Source organism: Halichoerus grypus, chromosome 2, assembly GCF_964656455.1.
Source record: "Halichoerus grypus chromosome 2, mHalGry1.hap1.1, whole genome shotgun sequence".
NCBI classification, from domain to species: Eukaryota; Metazoa; Chordata; class Mammalia; order Carnivora; family Phocidae; genus Halichoerus; species Halichoerus grypus.
The window spans coordinates 108,911,852-108,934,727 of record NC_135713.1 but is presented as its reverse complement, the minus strand read 5'-3'; the positions used below and the strand labels follow the sequence as shown (position 1 = coordinate 108,934,727).

Below are 22,876 nucleotides of genomic sequence, written 5' to 3'. Positions count from 1 at the left end.
TATGTGGCCTTTATTATGTTGAGGTACATTCCTCCCTGTACCTAATTTGTTGTTACCATGAAAGGGTATTGAATTTCATCAGATTTTTTTTTGCATCTATTTAGATGATTTTTTTCTTTCATTCTATTAATATGACATATCATATTGATTGATTTGCCTATGTTAAACCATTCTCCCATCCCAGGGACAAATCCCACTTGATCATGGTCAATGATAAATGATTCTTTTACTGTTCTGCTGAATTCATTTACTACTATTTTATTGAGTATTTTGCATGTATATACTAGAAGGATACTGGCCTATAGCTTCCTTTTCTTGTAGTGTCCTTCTTTGGCTTTGGTATCAAGATAATGCTGGCCTCATAAAATGAGTTTGGAAGTGTCATCTCTTCCTCAGTTTTTTGGAGTTTGAGGAGAATTGCTCTTAATTCTTCTTTAAATGTGTGGTAAAACTCACCAATGATGCCATCCAGTCTTGGGTTTTTCTTCATTTGAATCAGTAATCAAAAATATCCAATTTCCTTTCTAGTAATTGGTATGTTCAGATTTTGTTTCGTCATTATTTAGTCATGGTAGTTTGTATGTTCCAAACAATTTTTCTTTCTTCTAGGTGGTCCAGTTTCTTGGCATATAGTTGTTCACAGTAGCCTCTTCGCATTCTTTTTATTACTATGGTAGCAGTTGTCTTGTCTTCACGTAGTTTAGAATGTTTTTGATTTGGTCCTCTCCTTTTCCTTCATTAGTTTAGCTAAAGAGTTGTCAGTTACCTTCTTGTCAAAGAAGAAACTTTTAATTTTCTTAATTTGTTCTATTGTTTTCCTGTTCTCTATTTCATTTAGTCCTCTTCTAATCTTTATTGTTCACCTTGGGCTTAGCTTCATTTGGGAGCTTCCTTGTATCTTAATGTGTGCATTTATTGCAATCAACTTCCCGTTATAACTGGGTTTAGTGCATCCCTTCTGCTTTAATTTTTTCTTTGATCCCTTGATTGTTTAGGAGAGTGTTATTCAATTTCTATGTATTTGAATTTTTTTTAATTTTATTTTATTATGTTAATCACCATACAGTACATCATTAGTTCATTAGTTTTTGATGTAATGTTCCATGATTCATTGTTTTCATATAACACCCAGTGCTCCATGCAATACGTGCCCTCCTTAATACCCATCACTGGGCTAACCCATCCCCCCACCGCCCTCCCCTCTAAAGCCCTCAGTTTGTTTCTCAGAGTCCATAGTCTCTCATGGTTCATCTCTCCCTCCGATTCCCCTCCCGCTTCATCTTTCCCTTCCTTCTCCTAATGTCCTCCATGCTATTCCTTATGTTCCACAAATAAGTGAAACCATCTGATAATTGACTTTCTTTGCTTGACTTATTTCACTTAGCCTAATCTCCTCCAGTCCCATCCATGTTGATGCAAAAGTTGGGTATTCATCCTTTCTGATGGCTGAGTAATATCCCATTGTATATATGGACCACATCTTCTTTATCCGTTCATCTGTTGAAGGGCATCTCGGCTCTTTCCACAGTTTGGTTTATTTCTAGTTTCATACCACTGAGGTCAGAGAAGATATTTGGTATGATTTCAATCTTACTGAATTTGCTAAAACTTATTTTATGGTTTAACATTTGGTCTATACTAGAAAATATATCATGTGTGCTTATGAAGAGTGATCTGCTGTGAAGGTCAATTTGCTGTATAGTGTTCCAATCTGCTGTGTTCTTTTTATTTTTCTAAAGATGTATTTATTTTAAGGGGGAAGGAGCCGAGGGAGAGGGAGAATCTCAAGCAGACTCCCTTCTGAGCGAGGAGCCCAATGCAGGGCTCTATCCCATAACCATGAGATCATGACTTGAGCCAAAATCAAGAGTTGGATGCTTAAACGACTGAGCCACCCAGATGCCCCTCCAATTTGCTGTGTTCTTATAAATTCTCAGTTTGGAGGAACTATCCATTGTTGAGAATAGTATTAAAGTCCCCATCTATTCTTATAGTGCTATTTATTTCTCCATTTAGCTCTATTTTGCTATATGTATTTAGATGCTCTGATGGTGGGTGCATAAATATTTACAATGGTTATCCCTTCTTGATGGAGTGACCCTTTTATAATAAATAGAGTATTTATACATCTTCCTTGTCTCTTTTACCATTTTAAGTTTAATGTCTGATGAGGTATGGGTACCCCTGCCTGCTTTTTTTGGTTACCATTTGCTTGAAATAACTTTTTCCATCCCTTCACTCTCAGTCTATGTGTGCCTTTAAGACTAAAGTGAGTCTCTTCTAAGCAGCATGTTCTTAGATTTGGATTTTTATCTATTCAGCCATTTTATGTCTTTTAGAGAATTTAAGCCATTTAAATTTGAAGTACTTAATGATAAGTAAAGACTTACTATGGCATTTTGTTTGTTGTTTTCTGGCTGTGGTGTAGATCAATTATTCCTTGTTTGTTATCCTGCTATTTTTTGGTATTAGTGTACTTTGGCTTCTTTACCATGTTCCTTTGTATAATTAGTACAGGTTTTTTTTTTTCTTGTGATTAACATAAGGCTTACATAAAGTATTATAATTTAAAATACTAAAAGCTGGAAATAACTTCAATAGCCTTCCTAAACTTTATATTGCTTGTCCTTCCCCTCACAACTTGGGTTAGTAATGTTACAGTTCACATATTTTAATATTGTTTAACCAGTAGCAGATTACTGTGGTTGTGCTTACTTTCACTACATTTATTTTTTAACTTTTCAATGGGAGTTGTAAGTAAATTATGTACCACTATCCTCATATTATAGAATCTAACTTTGAATATGTTTTTGCCACTACCAGTGAGTTTTAAGCTACTTTCTTATGTTTTTATGATGTTAATTAGCATCATTACCACTCAAACAACTCCTTCTGGCATTTCTTTTAAGACAGGTTTAGTGTTGATTAACTCTGTTTTTGTTTCTTCAGGCATGTCTTTATCTCTCCATTAGTGAAGGACACCTTTGCTGGATATAGAATTCTTGGTTGACATCTTTTTTTCCTTTGAATATTTTGAATATATCATCCTTTTCTCTCATAGCCTGAAAAGTTTCTGTTGAGAAACCCACCAATAGTCTTTGGATGTTTCCTTGTCTGTAACTTCTCTCTTTTCTCCTACAGTTTTAGTAATTAAGAGGTGTCTCAGTGTAGCCCTAGCAGGTTAAATCTATTTGGGGTCCTTTGGGCCTCATAGATCTGGATGTCCACTTCTTATATTATCTGTCCCTTTCTCATTTTCTTCTCCTGGAATTCTTATAATGCAGATATTGTTTCTTTTGATTGTGTCAATTAAGTCCTGTAGGTATTCTTTTTTTCCTTTTATTCCTCTGACTTAGTAATTTCAAATGTGTTGTCTTTTCGAATGTTGATTCAGTGTGATGGTGCTTTTGAAGTTCTTTGTTGAATTCTTACGTTTTCAACTTTATGATTTCTTTGGGGTTTTTAAGTGTTTTTATATCCTTGAACTTCTCACTCTGTTAATGCATTGTTGCTTTTTTAATTTTACTTGTATGTGTGGGGTTTTGTGTTGGTTTTTTTTTTTTTTTTTTCAGTGTAAAATCTTCTCTAAGACAACTGTTCTGAATTCTTTGTATGACAGTTCATAGATCTTCATTTCTTTAGGATCAACTATTGGAGCTTTTTAAGCAGTTTCTTCTTACAGAAAGTATAGATTCACTTTGGCAGAGACCATTTTTCACCAGTCAGGTCAGTTGGGGTTTTGGACTTGTATGCTGATAATAACCCTGGGTTGATGGGGCTTGCTATTAGGGTCTATTCTAGGGCAAGTTCACTGCCCCAGCTTTAAGGTCAGGGCAAGGTGGAAGGGTACTTCTAAGTAAAGTTAGATAGGACTGCTGCCTTGGTTCACTGCTCTCATGAAGCTGTATGATGAACTACACATTGACATGGGTTATTTGGTCAGGCTTGCTAGACAGGACTGAGTACCATATTCAGAGTAGATGGCACAATGAATAAGTTTTTCTGCCTCAGCAGGGTGGAAGGGTGGGCCTTCTTGGCTGCACAGGATATTGTTTGGAAACCTGAATCAGGCAAGACTGCACTGAATTCCTTGGCCAGATGTGGCCACTCGTTTCGCTCTGCTCACAGGGAAAGCCATGGGCTGTGCTCTCTCTTCATGGTCTATCATAGGCACGGCTGTTGGACAATCTATGCAGTTTCTTTGTGCTCTGGTTACATTTCTTGGTCAGGTGAGCTGAAGATTGTATTCAACAATGCACAGGGATATAATTTACTTCCCTTTGCCTAGGTTCCAAAGCCCCCAAGGCTTCATGTTGGGGGTCTTGACTCAACCCTGACCCATGCCCCCTATTGCCAAGCCCAAGAGTGCCACTGGCTTTACATGGCACAAGATTACTTCTGCCTATTGTACTCTCTGCTTGAGCATCATGGGGCAAAATAGCTTCTAGGTGGTCTGGCCAGCCTTGCTTGATCAGGCATGGCTAGGCTATGACTCAGCTCCCTTATAGGTTGCAAAGCCATCAAAGCTCTTTGATGACCTGAATCAGGCAGACCCCCATGTTACTTCATTTCCTGGCCCGACTGTGCTACCATGTGTAGATGACCAAAGCTCCTGGTTGGGACTGCTACTTGGGTGCTGGAGGTAAAAACTGAGTCTAACAAGATGTGAGTGTCAGTTATTGAAAGCTCCTCTGCCCTTCTCTGTCACAGTAATAATCCCAGTGATTGAGCCATGCTTATTATCCCACAATTCCTATGGGGCAAGACAGAAGCAGAGGCTTCCAGAAGCAACCCACCATGCTGGAAGAGCTGAAGGTTTAGGCTGGGGTCTCTTTTCCCACTCGAAGAAGTAGGTTCAGGGAGACCTCTAGCCTGATTCTGCATCAGCCTGAGGGAGGGGCAATGCAGTCCTGGGACCATAATGTGAAGCTGCTCCTCTTATGCCTCTAATGCTATCTTGATCTCTGTGGTGCAGGGGGTTGCTTCAACCTCTTCCCTATCTTTAAGAATTCTCCAAAGGTGTCTGTTCCATCCCTAATTGTTAGTTCTCCTTGTGCAGTGGGACCAAAGTTAAGAATGATCTATGTTGCCATCTTAGTGATATCACTCTAGAAATAACAGTTTTAAAGGTTGGGTCAAAATTTTAAAGGTTTACCAGTTTGGGGGCCAAACATGACACATAGCAATCTCAAGAGGAAATTTGCAAGGACCTTGGATCAAGTCTCTTCACTAGAGGGAGAGTGGACAGGTTTAAGTGGAGGATTTGGGTGTGTGTCGGTCTATGTCTAGGAGGGGATCGTGCCAGAGGGAGTTAATAAGGTAGATTTCCTTCACAGAAAAGGATGAATCATAGGCTACTGTCGTTGTACTGCTGTCCTTTGGATTGTAGTCCTTTGTACTGCTGAAGCTGAACTTCTCCCACATAGAGAGAAGGTTAAGCTCATGACTGGAGTAGGAAGGGCCAGGGACAAAACCTTCTCTACATCCACCATGATTTGTCAAGACCATACAATGACACTTGCATAGTTCCAGAATCCTGATGAAGCAGGAGAAAGCTACCATCTGGTCAGGCCGGGCTAATGACAAGGACTCAAAGACTAGAATATTTGACTACTTATTGTAGTAGCAGCATGAACCTTTGGCTGAGTTCCTGTTCTTTTCTCCAGCTTTAGAAGGCTTTCTGGGGCCCTTCTTGAGGCAAGTATATCCAAATACTTATTGATTGCTCCTCCTGAATTCTATCTGGAAAGCTAACCTACCAGCTAATCCTGCTGCTCAGCAATCCAGAGTTTTGGCCCAGATTTCACCCAGCTGGCAGCAGAATGACATTTTTCACCACTCTGGTTCATCCAGTTCCACAGAATTGCAACTAGAATCTGGAAGCGAAAGGTCTTATTTAGGAGTTTGAGAATAGAAACCTAAACCCAAATTATAGATATTTTTTAAATAATGAGATGAAAATGATTTACTGCAGTATGATTTTAGGAGCTGCTTCCCCTCTATAGAAACAATACCAATTCTTATTATTCTTTCAAAGTGAAGTTGAAGACCTTCCAAGTGTCCCAAATGCTGTTTATGATTTTCCTGGGGGTGGAGAAAGAGACTCAGTTTCCCAGAACATCTTTTAAAAACAAATGGCATTTCAGAACTTGGCATAGCCACTGGATATGTAGGAATACACTGTTTTCCAAAGAGCCTGGGTCATTTTCCATTCCCATCAGTGGTGTTTGAAAATAGTGAATCCTTCACTTTTTAATTTTGTAATGTGATCTTTTGACCCCCCCCCCCCCCCCCCCCCCCGCTTCACCCACCTCCAATCCTCCCCCCTCCATGTCTGGCAACCACCAGTCTGTTCTTTGTATTTGAGAGCTTGTTTTTCTGTTGTTGTTTTAGATTCTACATCCAAGTGACATCATATGGTATTTGTCTTTCTCCATCAGACTTAATTCACTTAGCATAATGCCCTCAAGGTCTATCCATGTGTCGGCACAAATGGCAAGATTTCATTCTTATTGTTGAACAGTATTCCACTGTGTATATATACACATTTTCCTTTTCCATTTATTTATCCATAGGCACTTAGATTGTTCCTATATCTTGGCTATTGTAAATAAGGCTGCACTAAACGTGGGGGGTCCATTAGTGTTTTCATTTTTCTTAGAAAATAGAAGTACAACTGCTTGGATCTTTAAATTTTTGAGGAACCTCCATACTGTTTTCCATAGTGACTGCACCAATTTACACCAATGGTGCATAAGCATTCCCTTTTCTGGACTCCCTCACCAAAACTTCTTTTTGATATTAGCCATTCTGTGACATGAGAAGTGATATTAATCTGGTTTTGGTTTGCATTTTTCTAATGACTAATGATGCTAAACCCCTTCATATTAATCTGCTTGCCATTTGTAGGTCTTCAGAAAAATGCCTATGCAGATCCTCTGCCCATTTTTAAATCAGATTGTTTCTATTATTGCTATTGAGTTGTAGGAGTTGTTCATACATTTTATATATTAACCCCTTGTCAAATTTATGGTTTGGGCATATTTTCTCCCCTTCAATAGGGTGTTGTTTAATTTTGTTGATGATTTCCTTCACTGTGCAAAAGCCTTTTAGTTTGAAATAGTCCCACTAGTTTATTTTTGCTTTGGTTGCTTTGGCTTTTGAAGTCAGATTTTTTTTTTTAAAAAAAACCATCACCAAGACTGACATCAAGGAGTTGATCACCTTTGTTTTCTTCTGGAAGTTTTATGGTTTTGGATCTTACAGTCAAGTCTTTAATCCATTTTGAGTTTATTTTTGTAAATGGTGTAAGTTAGTGAGCCAGTTGCAATCTTTCACAGGAGGCCAATTTTCCCAGCACCATTTATTTATTTATTTATTTTGAAGAGACTGTGCTTTCCCACTGATGACAAATGAGCCAAAAATATACAATTAATTGATCATATATGCATGTATTTGTTTCTGAACTCTCCTGTTGCACTGACCTATGTGCCTGTTTTTATTCCTGTACCAGACTGTTTTGATGACCAAAGCTTTGTAATACAGTTCAAAAGCAGGCAGCATGATGCCTCAGGCTTTGTTCCTCTCAAGATTGCTTTGTGTATTTAGGGTCTTTTGTAGTTCCATGTAAATTTTAGGACTCTTTGTTACTTTTCTGTTAAAAATGGCATTGGGATTTTGATAGAGATTGCATTGAATTTGTAGATTGCTTTGAGAAGTATGGACATTTTAAGAATATGAATTCTTAAATTCCCAATTCCATGACCAAAGAATAGCTTCTCATTTACTGATCAAAGACACTGATGAAAACAATGTTTTATAGTTTTCACCTCCTTGGTTAAATTTATTCTTAGGTATTTTATTCTGATTCCATTGTCCTTGTTTCCTGAATTGCTCTGCTATTTCATTTGTGTATAGAAACTCAACAGATTATCATGCAACTTTACTGACTTCATTGATTCCTTCTAGGAGTTTTTTGGTGGAGTCTTTAAGATTTTGTATGTGTGGTATCATGTCTTCTGCAAATAGTTTTATTTTTTCCTTTCCTATTTGGATGCCTTTTCTTTCTTTTTCTTGCCTTAGTCGTCTGGCAAGGACTTTCAATATTGTGGTGAGAGAAAACATCTTTGTTCCTGATTTTAGAGGCAAAGCTTTCAGCTTTTCACCATTGAGTGTGACGTTATTTGTGGATTTGTCACATATGGCCTTTATGATGCTGAGGTACATTCCCTCGATACCTACCTTGTTGAGAGTTTTTATCATAAATGGATGTTGAATTTTGTCAAATGCTGCTTCGGCATCTTCACAGAATGGTCGTATGCTTTTTGTTCATGTGGTGCATCACATTGACAGATGGTGAACCATTCTTGCCTCCTTGGAATAAAGCACTTGATCTTGGTGTATGATTCTTTTCATGCATTGTTGAATGGTTTGCTAATATTGTCTTGAGGCGTTTGGGATTTAGGTTCATTAGGGATATTGGCTTGCAATTTTCTTTTCTTCTGGTGTCCTTCTTGTGATTGCAAAGTAATGCTGGCCTCAAAGTTAGCTTGGAAGTGTTTTCTCCTCTTGATTTTTTTTTGAAGAGCTTAAGGAAGGATTGGTATTAATTCTTCTTTAAAAATTTGATAGAATTCACCAGTGAAGCCCCTGCTTTTGGGCCTTCTTTTGTTGGGAAGTTTTGATTACGGATTCATTCTCCTTGCTAGTAATTGGTTTGTTCTTATTTTCTATTTCTTCACCATTCTGGTTTGGTAGGTTTTTATGTTTCAAGTAATTGCTCTATTTCTTTTTGTCTTGATGAGTCTAGCTAAATGTTTGTCAATTTTGTTTTAGATCTTCAGAGAAACAGCTTTTAGTCTCTATTTCTGGCTCACATTGTTCTTCAGTTTTTCTTTTTCTTGTTCCCTGAGGTGTAAATCTGTTAAATTTGGGTAAAAGAAATACACATAATGGTTACCATCTTAGCCATAAGCATGTACATTCACCTTGTTATGCGACTAGCCTCAAGAATTCCTTTCATTTTGCAAAATGGAAACTCTGTTATCTTTCTGTATCTACGAAATTGACTACTGTATGTACTTCCCAAGTGAAATCATACAGTATTTCTCTTTGTGACTGGTTTATATCATATAATTTCAAGGTTCATCCATTTGAAGGATGTGTCCATTTCTTTTTATACCTGAATAATCCATTTTATTATGTCTATACCACATTCTGTTAATCCACTCATCAGTCAAGGGCTATTTGCATTGCATTCCATCTTGTGACTGATGCTATGAACATAGGTGTACAGAGAAAACTGAATCTTAACCCTTCATGTGCATAAGGAACCTCCCAAGGAGCCTTGAAATGTATATTTAAGGCCCTGTCCCTGCTTGTGATTCCAGTTTAGTCTGTGTGTAGTGGAGTTTAGAAGTGTGTAAGCCCTTCAGGTAACGCTAATACAAGTAGCCATCCAATGTTGTAACGTTACAATGTAGGATTACAACTCTTGGGCACTAGAGTGTAATCTGATTTGCACCACTGCTCTCTACTGCCCATTTAGCAATGTACATAGTATGAAGAGGACAGGTATGATTTTGGCTTGCTTTCTTCCCTTCTTGAACACGTTTTCTATACAAAATGTTTCCCAGTTTCTGTTGCATCTTTCGATGTCAAGTGAAACTGAAACGTAAAGTCACACATGAAGTCCAGCAGTGCCTGTAATAACCTTTGGAAAGGGCAGGAATGATCATTCAGAATCAGACATGAAGAGGCATGAACCAGAGCTGTACTGGAGTATAGTGCAAGGCTCAGGTGTCCCAAGAGAAATGACAGAGTGTCTCTGGGAAATTGAAAGTGTACACTGAACTTATGACTACTGGCTGATCAAGTCTGAGGGACAGTTGTCCACGGCTGGAAGCTATATCAGTAACCTAGTTATCAGGAGATTTCTGTGAGCCTTCACAGTCAGCTTGCTGTGTAACCTTGGGCTACTTATTTAAACTGCTGAACCACACTGTCCTACCTAGGAAATTGGAAATGATCTTGTAAGTTTAGTAAGAAAAACTCCGGTTCCTGATTGAAGCACAGGCTTCTCCCTAATGTCCACGTATATAGATAAGAGGTTCAAGATTTCTAAGAATACGGTCACATTGCTATGGTTGAAGTTAAAATACTGGGAGGGAATGGCCCTAAAAATCCAACAAAGAAGAATAAAGGGTGAGGTGTTTGAATCTGTTATGATTTAGGCCATGGGCTTTACATACCCATGAGCATACATAGGTATAGGGGGTGAGTGGCCTCAAAAAGGTTTGATTCTGAGTCAACTGGATAGAGGATCATTTATGGCATTGTAAGCTTGCAGCTGCCCTGAATCCAAACAACTCGATGCTAAAATAACCATTTCCAGAAACTTTTATATCTAATTCAGTGTAGAGATGGAGGCAAAGCTAGTTTTATTGCAACCTGGTATCAAACATGTCTATGAGCACCATTTTTCCAGTAGTATCACTTCATTATATCTGTATGGTTGTGTGTGAACATGATCTTTGATGTGACTATTGTAACTAGCTCCTTTAGGGCCTTACCTCGAATCAAGTCCTGCAATAGGTCGTCTTTACGATGCTTATACAGGCCAAAAGCTAGGCTTCTTACACGAAACAGTCAAAGTGTAAATGCACAGGAAAAGTTTTAACCCAGTGAACACACAAATGACAGGGAAAAACTTTGAGTGCTCTGGATGGAAGATCAAACCAGCCACAACATTCTATTAAGCCAAAGCATAACAGAGTGGAGCTGCAGAAGCAAACCTCTTGAACCAACCTCAGCTAGCTTCTGGCTTTAAGGGAAAAAGCCATCTCCATAACAGAAAAGAGCTCATTTACCATTCCAAAAGTCCTGCTACATACACTCTGTGCTCTAGAAATGGACCACCACCACCTCGATGATGACAGAGCTGCTTACAACATGGTTTAGAGAGTATTTTAAACCCCCTGTTGAGACCTACTGCTCAGAAAAAAAATTTCCTTTCACAGCAGTATAGCTTATTGAGAAGGTACCTGGTCACCCAAGAGCTCTGCTGAAGACGTGCCACAAGATGAATGTTGTTTTCACGCCTTCTAATGAACCATCAAGGAGTCATAGCTACTTTCAAGGCTTCTACATTGTAAGGCTCTATCTTCCATAAATAGTGATTCCTTTGCTGGATCTGGGCACAGGAATTGACAACACTCTGAAAAGAGTACTGCATTTTAGACACCACTACCTAAATTGGTGATTCATGGGAAGAGATCAAGAGTACGGACATTAACAGGAGTTTGTAAGAAGTGGATTACACTCATGGAGGACTTTGATGGCTTCAGGACTTAAGTGGAGGAAGTAACCATGGAGAATTAGAAGTGGAGCCTGAAGATATAATCTCATGGTCAAACTTGAATGGAGGAGGTGTTGCTTCTTAGGGCTAAGCAAAGAAATTGAAATCTACTCCTTGTTAAGATTGGTATATCGTAAGTCCTTTGTCGTCATTTCAATCCGGTTGACAAAGCAGTGACAGGGTTTGAGAGGATGGTCTCCAGTTATGAAAAAAAAATGCTCTGAAAGGAAGAGTCCATCAATGCTGCAGACTTCATCATTGTCTTAAGAAATTGCCAGCCACTCCAACCCTCAGCATATAAATGAGCAAATAAATGAGTAAAGCACTCGACGATTTTGTGCTCCCGTTGCCTAACCAATAAATTTTTTCAATACTAGTATCTACCTCATGGATAAAATGAGTTACAATATATCAAGGGCTTTGAATAGTACCTGTTATAACCATTCAAATATGAATTTATTATTACTATTATCATAGCAATGTTTGGTTTGCTGGGGACCTGTACATAGTCTCATTGGAGCCTCGTGACAACTCTGTAAACGAAGTAAGGCCCAGGTCATAAATAACGGGTCATTAAAACATGACATGGGGGGAGAGTTGGATTACCAAGCAGAAGACAGGAAATCTCTCTCGCTTACCATACTGTGGCACCCTCTTCTATCCAAAACTGTTATTATGTTATTTTCCTGGTCAAGCCCCTGAGAGCGTTCAGGATCATTTTAGTACTGACCTGAAGTTGTACGCCAGCAGCAGGGTGTGTCTGAAAGCCCAGATTTAAGGAATCCCATTTGACAAAAACCTACCTAGATTACCATCTTGTCACAATGGCCAAATCTTTTATGATACCTTCAAGTTCAGTGCCTTCCCAAAGTAGCACTAGGAAGAAAGCTGTTAGCTGAAGAGATGAGAAAATTCAATCTGTACATGAAATCTTTGTGCCCAATTATGGGATGTTTTTTCTCATAAGTCTTATTCAGGGATCTTAATTCAATGGGGTCTTAGTATCTTGTGACAGCACTTAGCAGTGGGAAAATCTCCAGTAAGATGCAAATAGTTCTAACATCTTCGCAATAAAGATATTGTTTGGATCCATACCTGAGTTCTCCAAAATGTGGATCAAATTGTTGTAAGACAAATGACAGAGCTCTGTAGACTGTACAAACATTAGGAAAGAATTATATTCATGTTTTCTGCTAAGAAATCCAGAATGTTAGAGAGCTATAGAAGCACCCTCCACAGAGACTAGAAAGCAAACTGCAAGCCAAAGAAGGTCTGACCTATCCAGTGGAATTTTACAGAAACTGGTCCCACTCATGCTCCTTTAACGCCAATCCTGCCATTATTCACTTACGTTTTAACAATAGAATACACAATAGCTACCGGGATTCAAGCTCAAATATAGTCCTCTAACTAGTCATCTATCATAACTAAATTAGAAATTTTAACTCAAGAGAAATGCTTATTTTACTAAATACTGAAGCATGAACAACAAAGTATTTCTGGGTTATCAGAGGTTTAGACATGAATGTAAAATAGGAGTCCATTTTTTTCTCCTTGGGTCCCAGGAGCTGAGATGAAATCACATGATTTAATCATTCTGAATCCATGTGGCTCCTCTGAGATAGGGCCAGATGTAACCAGAAGGATTTATAGGGCGTAAAATTCAGAATGGATTAGGAAAGCATTTTTGTGTCCTGCCCAGTACATCCTAAATCAAAGTCCCCTGAATGGACTGGGGAGGTTGTCATGGCAACTAACTGGCAAGCTGAGCCCATGGAACGTGAAGGCAAACAATAGAGTGATAAGATTGTGTACAGAACAGCAGTCAGAGCCTGCTCCTGCCCAGGTCCAGTGATGGGGAGAAGTGTGCAACTGCGACCACATTTTTTGTACCTTCTTACCATTCTGGCAGCTCGTTTGAAATATATCAGATGTCCTTTTCCAGATGTCAGCAAAAACACTGCTACTGATCTGCACCAATAGGTAGATGCAGTGGTAGACAAAGCCACGGAGGGCTGTTCCCCTAACAGGACACAAAAATCTCCAAAAGGAGGTCGAAGCACATTTAAGGTTAACTCCCCTGACTCTTTAGCGCCACCTTGCGTCCAGTTAGGTACTGAAACTTTACCAGAAGCCCAGCCTCCATCCTTGGTGGGGCCGCAGCACGGCAGGCTCAGGAAGAGTCAGAGCGGGGGGTGGGGGGGGGGGGGCGGGGTTCGGTAGTCCCTTTTGCAGCAGAATATACAGCGGAAGTCTTCTAAGCCTCGGTTAATGAAAACATGTCCATGAACAATTGTGGTCGACTCTGAAATGGGATGAGGAAAATATGCCAAATCACACATCTTAGAAAAGATTCCAACAAGCTTCCTGGTGGCCAGGAGCTGGAGGAAGGGAGGGCAAAGACATACTCCAGGTGGAGGACTCTTTTTTTTTTTTTTTTTAAAGATTTTATATATTTATTTATTCATGAGAGACAGAGAGAGAGAGAAGCTGAGGGAGAAGCAGGCTCCCAAGGAGCAGGGAGCCCGATGCGGGACTCGATCCCAGGACCCTGAGATCATGACCTGAGCCGAAGGCAGACGCTTAACCGTCTGAGCCACCCAGGCGCCCAGGTGGAGGACTCTTAATGTCGCCCTTACTAAACTTTTGTGAAGAGAGTCGGTGGTGGTGGTTCATTCAGCCATGCTGGTAGCATAAATAAATAGACAGGGAAAAATCAAATGTCAACATAACCGTGAACAAAAGAATTGGTAGCAAGATGACAGCATTTGTTCAAATTGCGTCTTAGGCCCACCTCTTAGGTCTCCCCCAATCACCAGGGAAAACCACAATCAAATCCCATTTACTTTCAGCCGGAGTGTAAAATGACCAAGCTGTGTTTCTGTTTCTTCCAGGGTTTGAATTTTTTGAAACAAGTGCCAAGGATAACATTAATGTCAAGCAGACGTTTGAGCGACTTGTGGATATCATCTGCGACAAAATGTCCGAGAGTTTGGAGACGGATCCGGCCATCAGTGCCGCCAAGCAGAACACAAGACTCAAGGAAAGCCCTCCTCCGCCGCAGACCAACTGTGGCTGTTAATGTCCCCCTCCACACATACAGGCAGTTTGAGGGGGTACATCACCAACAAACAGCATTTATAAATGGTTGGTTAACCTTCATTTCTACTGCCTAGTAATTATTTGAGGGAAATCTTTGATGTCAATGGCTCATACACACATTCGATTTGTGGGAGATTTCCTGTGTTAATATGTGGCAAATATGTGATCTCAACTTTGTAAGGACTATCCATCTATAAACATCTGGTATTTGCATGTAATTTGTTACTTGTCTGTGTAGGCTCTTTTTGTTTCAGATTTCTTCTCAAAATTAAGCTACTGCTGGGACCTCAGACTGTAATTTCACTACACCTGAGTTTTGTGCCATGGGTTCAAATTGGCGATTCGCTTTATAAGGATGATAACCAAGGAACTGTTTGTGTGGGCAAGAGGAGATCTCAGGAGACCATCATGGGTCTGGTCAGTTTACTGCTCAGGAAATGTGTCTGGTTTTCAGTCTTACTCATAACTGAGGAGACCAGTGACTATAAAGAAATAGAAATACTGTGTTTGAAACCTTTGCAAATTTTCTAAGAGATTAAATCTCGTTCCAGTCTGGTAAATATTCAACGATCATATTTACCAGACTGGAACGACATTTAATCCACCTTCTTAATTTAGTTATGTACATAAACAATGACCCTAACTCGGGGCCAACATTTGGAATAGTTGAGGGCACAGGCATCGGCTGAAGGCATTAGATAATGAGTCTTTAAACCAAGAAGGGTAGGAATGGCTGCAGACTTCTCAAAGGATTGACTTCCCCCTAATTCCTTAATAATTGCCCCCCATTATATACACACCATCCCCACCACTTTCTGAAACCATCACTCAGGCGTGGAGAGGAATTTGAAGTTTGTTAGAGCCCCTCTTCCCACGGGATAGAGACTTGCCTCCGCAACTAGTGCCTTCTGTTCACACTTCACCTGACTTCTTTTACCCAATAGATTTAAACAATACCCCAGTGGCTCTAAGGTTGAGGAAAAGACCTTTTTTTTTTTTTTTTTTGAGAGAGAGAGAAACAGCATGAGAGGGGAGAGGGTCAGAGGGAGAAGCAGGCTCCCCGCTGAGCTGGGAGCCCGATGTGGGACTCGATCCCAGGACTCTGGGATCATGACCCGAGCCGAAGGCAGTCGCTTAACCAACTGAGCCACCCAGGTGCCCCGGAAAAGACCATTTTTATCTGTAGTCTTTTTCAATCCCATTGTTCCCAACTGTGAAGCATATCCCTCCCCATTCTGTAAGCTTTTACAGGTGCTTAAGTTACTGAGAGAATACTCCTTAGAGTTAAGATAAGTTGAACCAACACTTTAGGACACCAGAAGCAATTTAGTGGGGGCAGGGGGAGAAAAACCATTTGAATACACGTATTTTTTTCTCCCAGATTTTCTAAGACCGTCTGAGAATAACAAGCCAACAAATCTCACCAGCTGTTGTAACTGAACCGCAGAAGGAAAATGGCATCCTTAACTGTGCACGATAGTGGACTTGAGGCAAGCACAGACTGGCAGATTTAGATGGACCGTTTCATTAGGGTGATTTTCTGTCGCCCTTCGTTGGTGGTTATGGTCAAGATTTTTTTTCCTCTTTCCATAACTAGACACAGTTCCTGTGAAAGTTTTGGGTGCAAGTCTATTGAGCAAGGTTACTAAGTGTGTCATTGGATAATAACCACCTCCAAGTCAAGGAACTAGGTCACATACATTATTACGAAGTTAGAACATGAAACTTACAGAAGAGTACCTGTGGGATGTTTTCAAAAAACCCAGGTCATTTCTCACCTTGAGCTTAAGATCCATGCGTTTGTAATAAATTTCCACTTTGGCACCCTGCAAGGCAAGAATGTTTTAGTAGATTTTAATAGGCCAACAAACTTCAAAAAATCACAGAACTCACAGTGAAGGGCAAGAGAAAGGGGCATGGCAAGCAAAGTAGACTAGTTTGCAACAGAAGCCTATCTGCATGACAATGCAGTATTTCTGTAACTGCCTAAGAATGTGGCCACCATCAAGGCTAGAGCTGTTAAGCTCAACTTGTGTAATCTAGTATGAAGCAATAAGGCCAAGAAAACTTTCCTGTGCTCTGAGTCCCATACACACATGCAGATGTCAAGGACCTACGATACAAGAGCCCTAAGTCAGAGGGCTCTTACAAGCCCCTTCCTCTATGGAGTATTGTATAAGGGCAAGCCAAATCAGGGTGAGAAAAGTGGAAGGTCAAGAGCTGAGTTGTGCTTTTGTGTAAACCCCTTCCCTGGAAACATCATTGCCAATGACCTTAATTGGCCCTACAGCCAAAAGACCAAGTCAGGAGCCTACGTCACACATAGGCATGCCTACGCTGAACTACTATAATCCCAGTCGGGGAAGCATGAGGGCCAAATGTCCTGGCCAAGGAACTTTGGATACTTTCTATTTTCCAACCCTCTGTGGAAGTGAGTGGAGCCTTCCTAGTTCATTCTCTGTCCCGAAGCTCCCACGCTGGTGTGAATTTCACTGAGAAGTTTCCAGAGTGGATTGTCACAGAGCTTGGGTAAATGCACACCTATGTTTCTGCTATAAAGCTTGTGGGAAGAGAGGATATTCTCTATTCCTCATTTCATAAAGCGATTTTAGTTTTAAAATTAAATCTTTGTTGTAAGAGGTAATGCTGCAGGGTTAACGGGGCTGCTGTTGTCATCAAACTGTATTAAAAGTTGTAGCAGGGTAATTGCAAGGCTTCTTAGCCCTTTTGCCACCAAGACACACACACTTAACCTCCTACATTGTCTCCAACTCCCACCACAGCCTAAATAACCACAAGTCATTTTTTACCAATGGCCTAACTAAATTTGTATTTTAAACATCAAGATACCTTCAAAAAGTACATGCTGGGGTAAGTGTGTACACTTTTAACACCCATCTTCTGTTGTATTTGATGCAATTCAATCAGTTTTTCAAGAACGAATTTCCCCGCTGCCCATCTTCTCATCACCCTCACCCCTGCGATTTTTTTAGAGACAACCCCTGATTGTTGAGCAAATGCTTCCAGGAGCTTTGGTGTTGGTCCATTCCTTTCCATTCTTAATATCATTGAAAAAATACACTGGAAAGTTCTTCATGTAAACAGCTATCCTCAGAGTGGATGAGCATTTGGTTTTGGAGAATGTGAATGGATGTAGAAGGTACATGACCTTTCTGACGTCTTAAGGTGGCAGTTTAAGTGCTGCATCCCATGTTCAGGGTCCTAAGAACAAGTGCTTCTGAACAGTCAATCAGCTCATTGCTGCGGCCCTCTCTCCCTCCCCGCCCGCCCCTTCCCAGCTTCTACTGCCTTGGTGAACTTGACAGTAGGTTCTTATAGTTCCTGCTGAGGTTCACTTCAAGTCACTATCCCTTTGCTGCCCGGTAACTAAGTGCTAAGATTTTTATCTGTCAAGTGAGGGATGATGATGCCTTTGGTCATGGCAGAAAACTGCAACATCGCTATGATAAATGTGAAGTACAAATACTAAAAACTATAACCAAACTTCTCCAAGACCCCTATCTCCTCAAACACATAGTATGTACACGGCACCTACTTAACTCTTATCCAGATGAAGGATAGACCTTTTGTTAAGCACACTGGTCATTTCTCAGACACCAATTTAAGCCTCCAATTCTAACTATGTCTATGCTGAAAATAGACTTTCACATTTTTTTTTTAATAAAATATTCCATTATTAACTGAACTTCCCTAAAGCAACATGAGTTTTCAAGTGTGGTAGTCTGTTCTCAGAGGCTCATCATGATGGGCTCAGTCCGCTGTAGATCTTAGCGCACAGTATGTTCTGTGCCTTCCTAGGTTGACTAGGTGGCATTTGTCAGACTGTATTTTAAAATGTCTCCAGACTCTACCAAGCTCTCCCAAGGCTGAGGTAGCTGCTTCAGGTGAAAAACTGTGAGCTAAATCTTACCTTGAAGTCAGGACTAAAACCCTTTCAGACCAAAAAGTCTTAAACATTTTCATCTACTATTGGAATGCTCAACCGGGTGTTGTTGGTGTGGGATCCTTAGGAGGTGGTCTTTCTGTCTGAAGGATCCTCTCTCTGTAACTTAGAGACATTGCATGACTGGTAACTCAAACTTTGTGTTCCTTTGTGTGTATACTCACTCAGTGTGCTAGGTCAGGGTAGCATGTGAGCAACTTGACCCCCGTGGCCTTTCTCCTCACCCTCTGGAAAATACAACCTCTGCGGCTCGGCTTCACTTTGCCTGTTTGTGTAGACTACCTGCACTTGCATAGTTTCCCAGGAAGTTGGAGAAGTCCTTCCGATGAGCTGGACCAGTCGGGTCAGCTTTCTGGATTGCTTTGTATTTAAAGTCATTTTTTGACCAAAGCCACTTAAAGACATAAACCTGTTTCCTATTCGGGAATGAATTGGGACAAATTGGGTCAAAGATAAACTGTATGATGACAAAAAAAAAAAAAAAATTGTTCTCCCTGTAATGCACCTAAAGGGCTCCAGATTCTAGAATTATAGTATCCCCTAAAGGGGCAGCAACAGTCCGGGGAATTTATCTAAAATATATGTACCTATTGTTATTGCTATTTCATGAATAAATGTAGTTTGTCTTATAAACCTTTACAGAAATGCTTGACACTCCAGTCAACAAATAATTCCCTTTGGTAGATTAAAATATTTAGACTTGGGCCACTTACATGGTGTTGTCTCTCCCTACACACACACACACACACTTTTTTATGAAGGGAAATTTTCATATATGGTGCTTTCTCAGTGCTAGGGAAAAGGGAGCTTTTGCTGTGTTCAAACTGTAACTCACATTTTGTTTAAAAAGGTCTACAAAATAGATTCCTGATACTGATTTGTATGTTTGTGCACATAATTTTCATGAAGAATAGAGAAAAATACATTTTGCAAACATTCTAGACAAAAAAGGAGTTCAAAACCTCTGTCAGAACATCTAGCTGGTAGACAAACTGAACTTTCTAATTGCAGTTCTCTTTTCCACTTCCTGATACTATTTTGCATTTCAGTTTTTAAAGCAGTCTCCTCTCACTGAACGACAGGACTAAGAATAGGAAGTGAGACTCAAATTTCACCATTTACCTGCAATCAGCACTATTGTTGGTGGAGTTTCAACCAGTCATTATCTGTTGAAATGAGGTGGGGGGGTTTACCTTTGTATTTTCATTCACCTGTGTTCATACTTTCCTTCATAGTGGACAACTGAGAGTTGGCTGTGTTTTGTTTTGGGGTTTTTTTAGTGGTCATATTTCCATATTCACGTTTGGGGCTAGGGATTGCTTAGGTTCACGAATGCTGTTCTTAAGGACACAGATGGTATGTGAGCCACACAGGTGCCCAGCCTTTCAGGGACGTGAGTGTGACATACACCTGGCTAGTGGTTCCCTGCTCCTCATACAAGTGAAACTGGGGATTGTTTGTTGTATCAGTAGGACAGTTTTCCATGCATTGTTTCATCATCCCTAGGATGTGTGCTAAATGAAAACTTCCTGTAATTCCTGTTAATATATTGTTGTCAGACGTGATGTGATACCGTTGGACTGTCCAAATGTACGACTATTTAATGGTGTTTGTGGAACTGAAATGTCTTAAATGTTGCATGAAATATGTTATAAAAATAGATTTGTTTTCTATTTTTCAACACCTCATAATTGAGGGTTCATGGGCCAATAAGTGCAATATTTAATGACTTACTCAGTGTATATAAACTAGCGTGAAAGAGTGAATTACAATGAATGTGTGAGATGCTTTGATGGCTGTGTAACTTATTCAAATTATTTCTTGTAGCTGTATTTGTCTAGTGGTGCAATTTATACAGTAAATACCTTATTGGTGTCATGTGAAACTCCTCCGTGCCTATTTCAAAGTAATTTTTTCCCTATAAAACCAAACATTTAGCATTTGCAAATATATGTCAATTTTGCGCTTTAGAATTGTGGATTTTATTTTTAAGACAGAATGGATGTTCATTTATTTTCTATAGGCATTCCCTTCTTAAATCCAGAATTCTCTTAAAAGAGGCTAATTTAGATACCTAAGAAAAAATATGCACATAAAGTAAAGTCATATTTATTCTTCTTGGAAATGTTGATCACATGTTCTATGTAGTAAGAATTTTTCCTCTTCCATTTGTGTGTTTATTTTGTTGTTCAACCTTGTATTCTGTTTGCAAAGTTAACACTGTCAACCCTGAGAATTCTAAAATATTGATGTCTTTTTAGGTTGTAGTTAATGTTATATTCACTTTCAATTCTCAATTGTCCACACTGGTCATACGGGAGAAGCAAAAGTCAGAATTCTTAAGTTGCTTTGGTATTTCAACAGAAACTCCTACATTCATCCTCAAACCCCCTTGGTTAATCTTAAAATTGGTGGCCTAGGACTTCAGTGAGATGCAAAATTTAAAAAAAAAAAAAAAGACTTTTTGATAATCCAGTAACCAGGCCTAAGTGTTTATTTATATGAAATTTAAAGTGGGTCACCTACCTTAAATTCCTGTTTGCCATTTTAACTTTTAAGGCAAAACACTCGTTTTAATACTGTGATTTGCCTTTTCATTTAGTTAGCAGAGTAAATCATGATACCATTAGGAAGAAAAGTTACGATTTGTTCACTAAAAACGATGGAAAATAGTTGGTTTGAGATACCCTTGGCCATCTGTACATCCCATGAAGCCTTCTGCTCTTTCTACAGCAGTTGCCTGAAATTGACATGTGAGGCCATGCCCATCATTACATGGCTCTGGGCTACCACCAGTGATGTGTGGCCCTGTTTTAAATATGATAGTGTGAACTTTGTACTCAGCTCTCAAACTGACTGAAGAAGTCACATGAATGTGGGAGAAGCAGGGAGATTAGGGATGACTTTGTGCCAAATTAAAAAAAAAAAGATAAATGTAAGCACGTAGCCAACATTAGACTAATAATTTAAGAGCGTGTTTAAATGTTTAGTTAGTCATCACCGTTATTGAATACCAAGTGCTCAGTGCTGTGGGAATCAAACAGGGAAGAGGTATGGTTCCTACCCCTAATAAACTTACTGACTGAAGAAGGAGTTAAAAAAAAAAAAAATACCAGGATATTACATAAATGCTAAATTATGTCCAGATATAGCAGCATAGAAAATGAGGGACCTCTAACAACTGGAACACTCAAGAATATGATCCCAGCAAGAATTGCATAATGAGGAGATTTTGCCAGACAATAAATGGGAAAGGTCACATTCTGTTCCCTATGAATGAAAAGGTGACAGAGGTGGCAGCTAAAGACCCTTGCTTTTCTCTAGAGAGCCCAACTAGCCCCGTAAAACCCACCAGATTGTCCACTGGGTTCCCTGGCTTTTGTCCCCATGAAGGAGACAAGCTGCAGCACTGACACAGTCCTCTGTGCTGAGCAGCCCCAGACTGCGCAACACAACACAACCTGCTTTAAAGTCACATTAGAACAGTTGATTTAGACATCTTGCCCATGCGCCAAACCACGAAACATTGTGTAATCCGATGTCAACAAGAAAGATGTGTGCCCAGAGATTTTCCTGGAGTTCCATGTCTCCCATCAAGGGTCTTGGGAAATGCACAGATGAAGACTTTCCTTTGTAACCGGGCACTTTCTGGCTCCTCAGTGATTATACTGTGGGGCTCTTCTTTAGAAAATCTTGAGTAACAGCTTAGTGTTTTCATATAGTGATTGTGACATGTAGTTGAAAACTAACAGCTGCACAGCAAATATTGTGACTCTTTATGTGTCCACAGGAGCTCTTGTCTGGGTTTAAAGCTACAAAGTATTCACATTGTGAAGTTTTAATTCTCTTTATTAAAATTAATTGTGTAAAAACTGTATGTGCTCTATTAGGTATTAAGTTTGTATGTGAATTCTGTATAGAAAGTGGTTTCTGTCCTTTGGGTTTAATCTGGTTTTATTTTTTGGAGATTACAATAAATATCTAAGAGACTATATTCCTGAATTTCTCAGCCTTAGTCTGATAAATTTTTTTCATTTCCTTTCAATTTATATTATTTTTGGTCTTAGGATGCCTGTTTTCATTTCTTGTTACCTTCTCCTCCTGTAATCCTAGGGACAATGATGATCTTGAACTAAAGAATGCCAACACCTTTTTATTTTAGCCTATGGTTTTCTAACGTGGATTTGGATTAGCATACAAGTTAATTCTAATAAATGCAACCTTTGAAGGTAAGTACTGTTTAATACATGATTGACTGCATTCCAGAGTCATAAAACTCTTGGTTGTAGAATCAAGAATAGCTATCAATGTATTCAAAAGTCACCTCTTCTACATGAACACTATCCCTGCATCTGGAGTTCAGGGTCCAATGATCATATGGGTATCCTACTAGCACAGTCTAGGAAAGGAGCATTCAACAAGGACAACATGTGTATTGGATGCGTAAGTGGTGT

General features: G+C 39.6%; 1 protein-coding gene across 3 annotated transcripts in view; it reads left to right on the top strand.

Moving 5' to 3' along the window:
- The window catches only part of RAB3C (RAB3C, member RAS oncogene family), a 343,707-nt gene extending 321,283 nt beyond the window's left edge, over positions 1 to 22,424 (top strand). For all 3 annotated transcript variants that reach the window (XM_078067302.1, XM_078067301.1, XM_078067300.1), the window contains one exon: positions 14,251 to 22,424. In XM_078067302.1, the coding sequence (XP_077923428.1) occupies positions 14,251 to 14,438 (188 nt within the window). In that variant the 3' untranslated portion in view covers positions 14,439 to 22,424. The remainder of the gene's footprint in view (positions 1 to 14,250) is intronic.
- Positions 22,425 to 22,876: the final 452 nt, after the last annotated feature.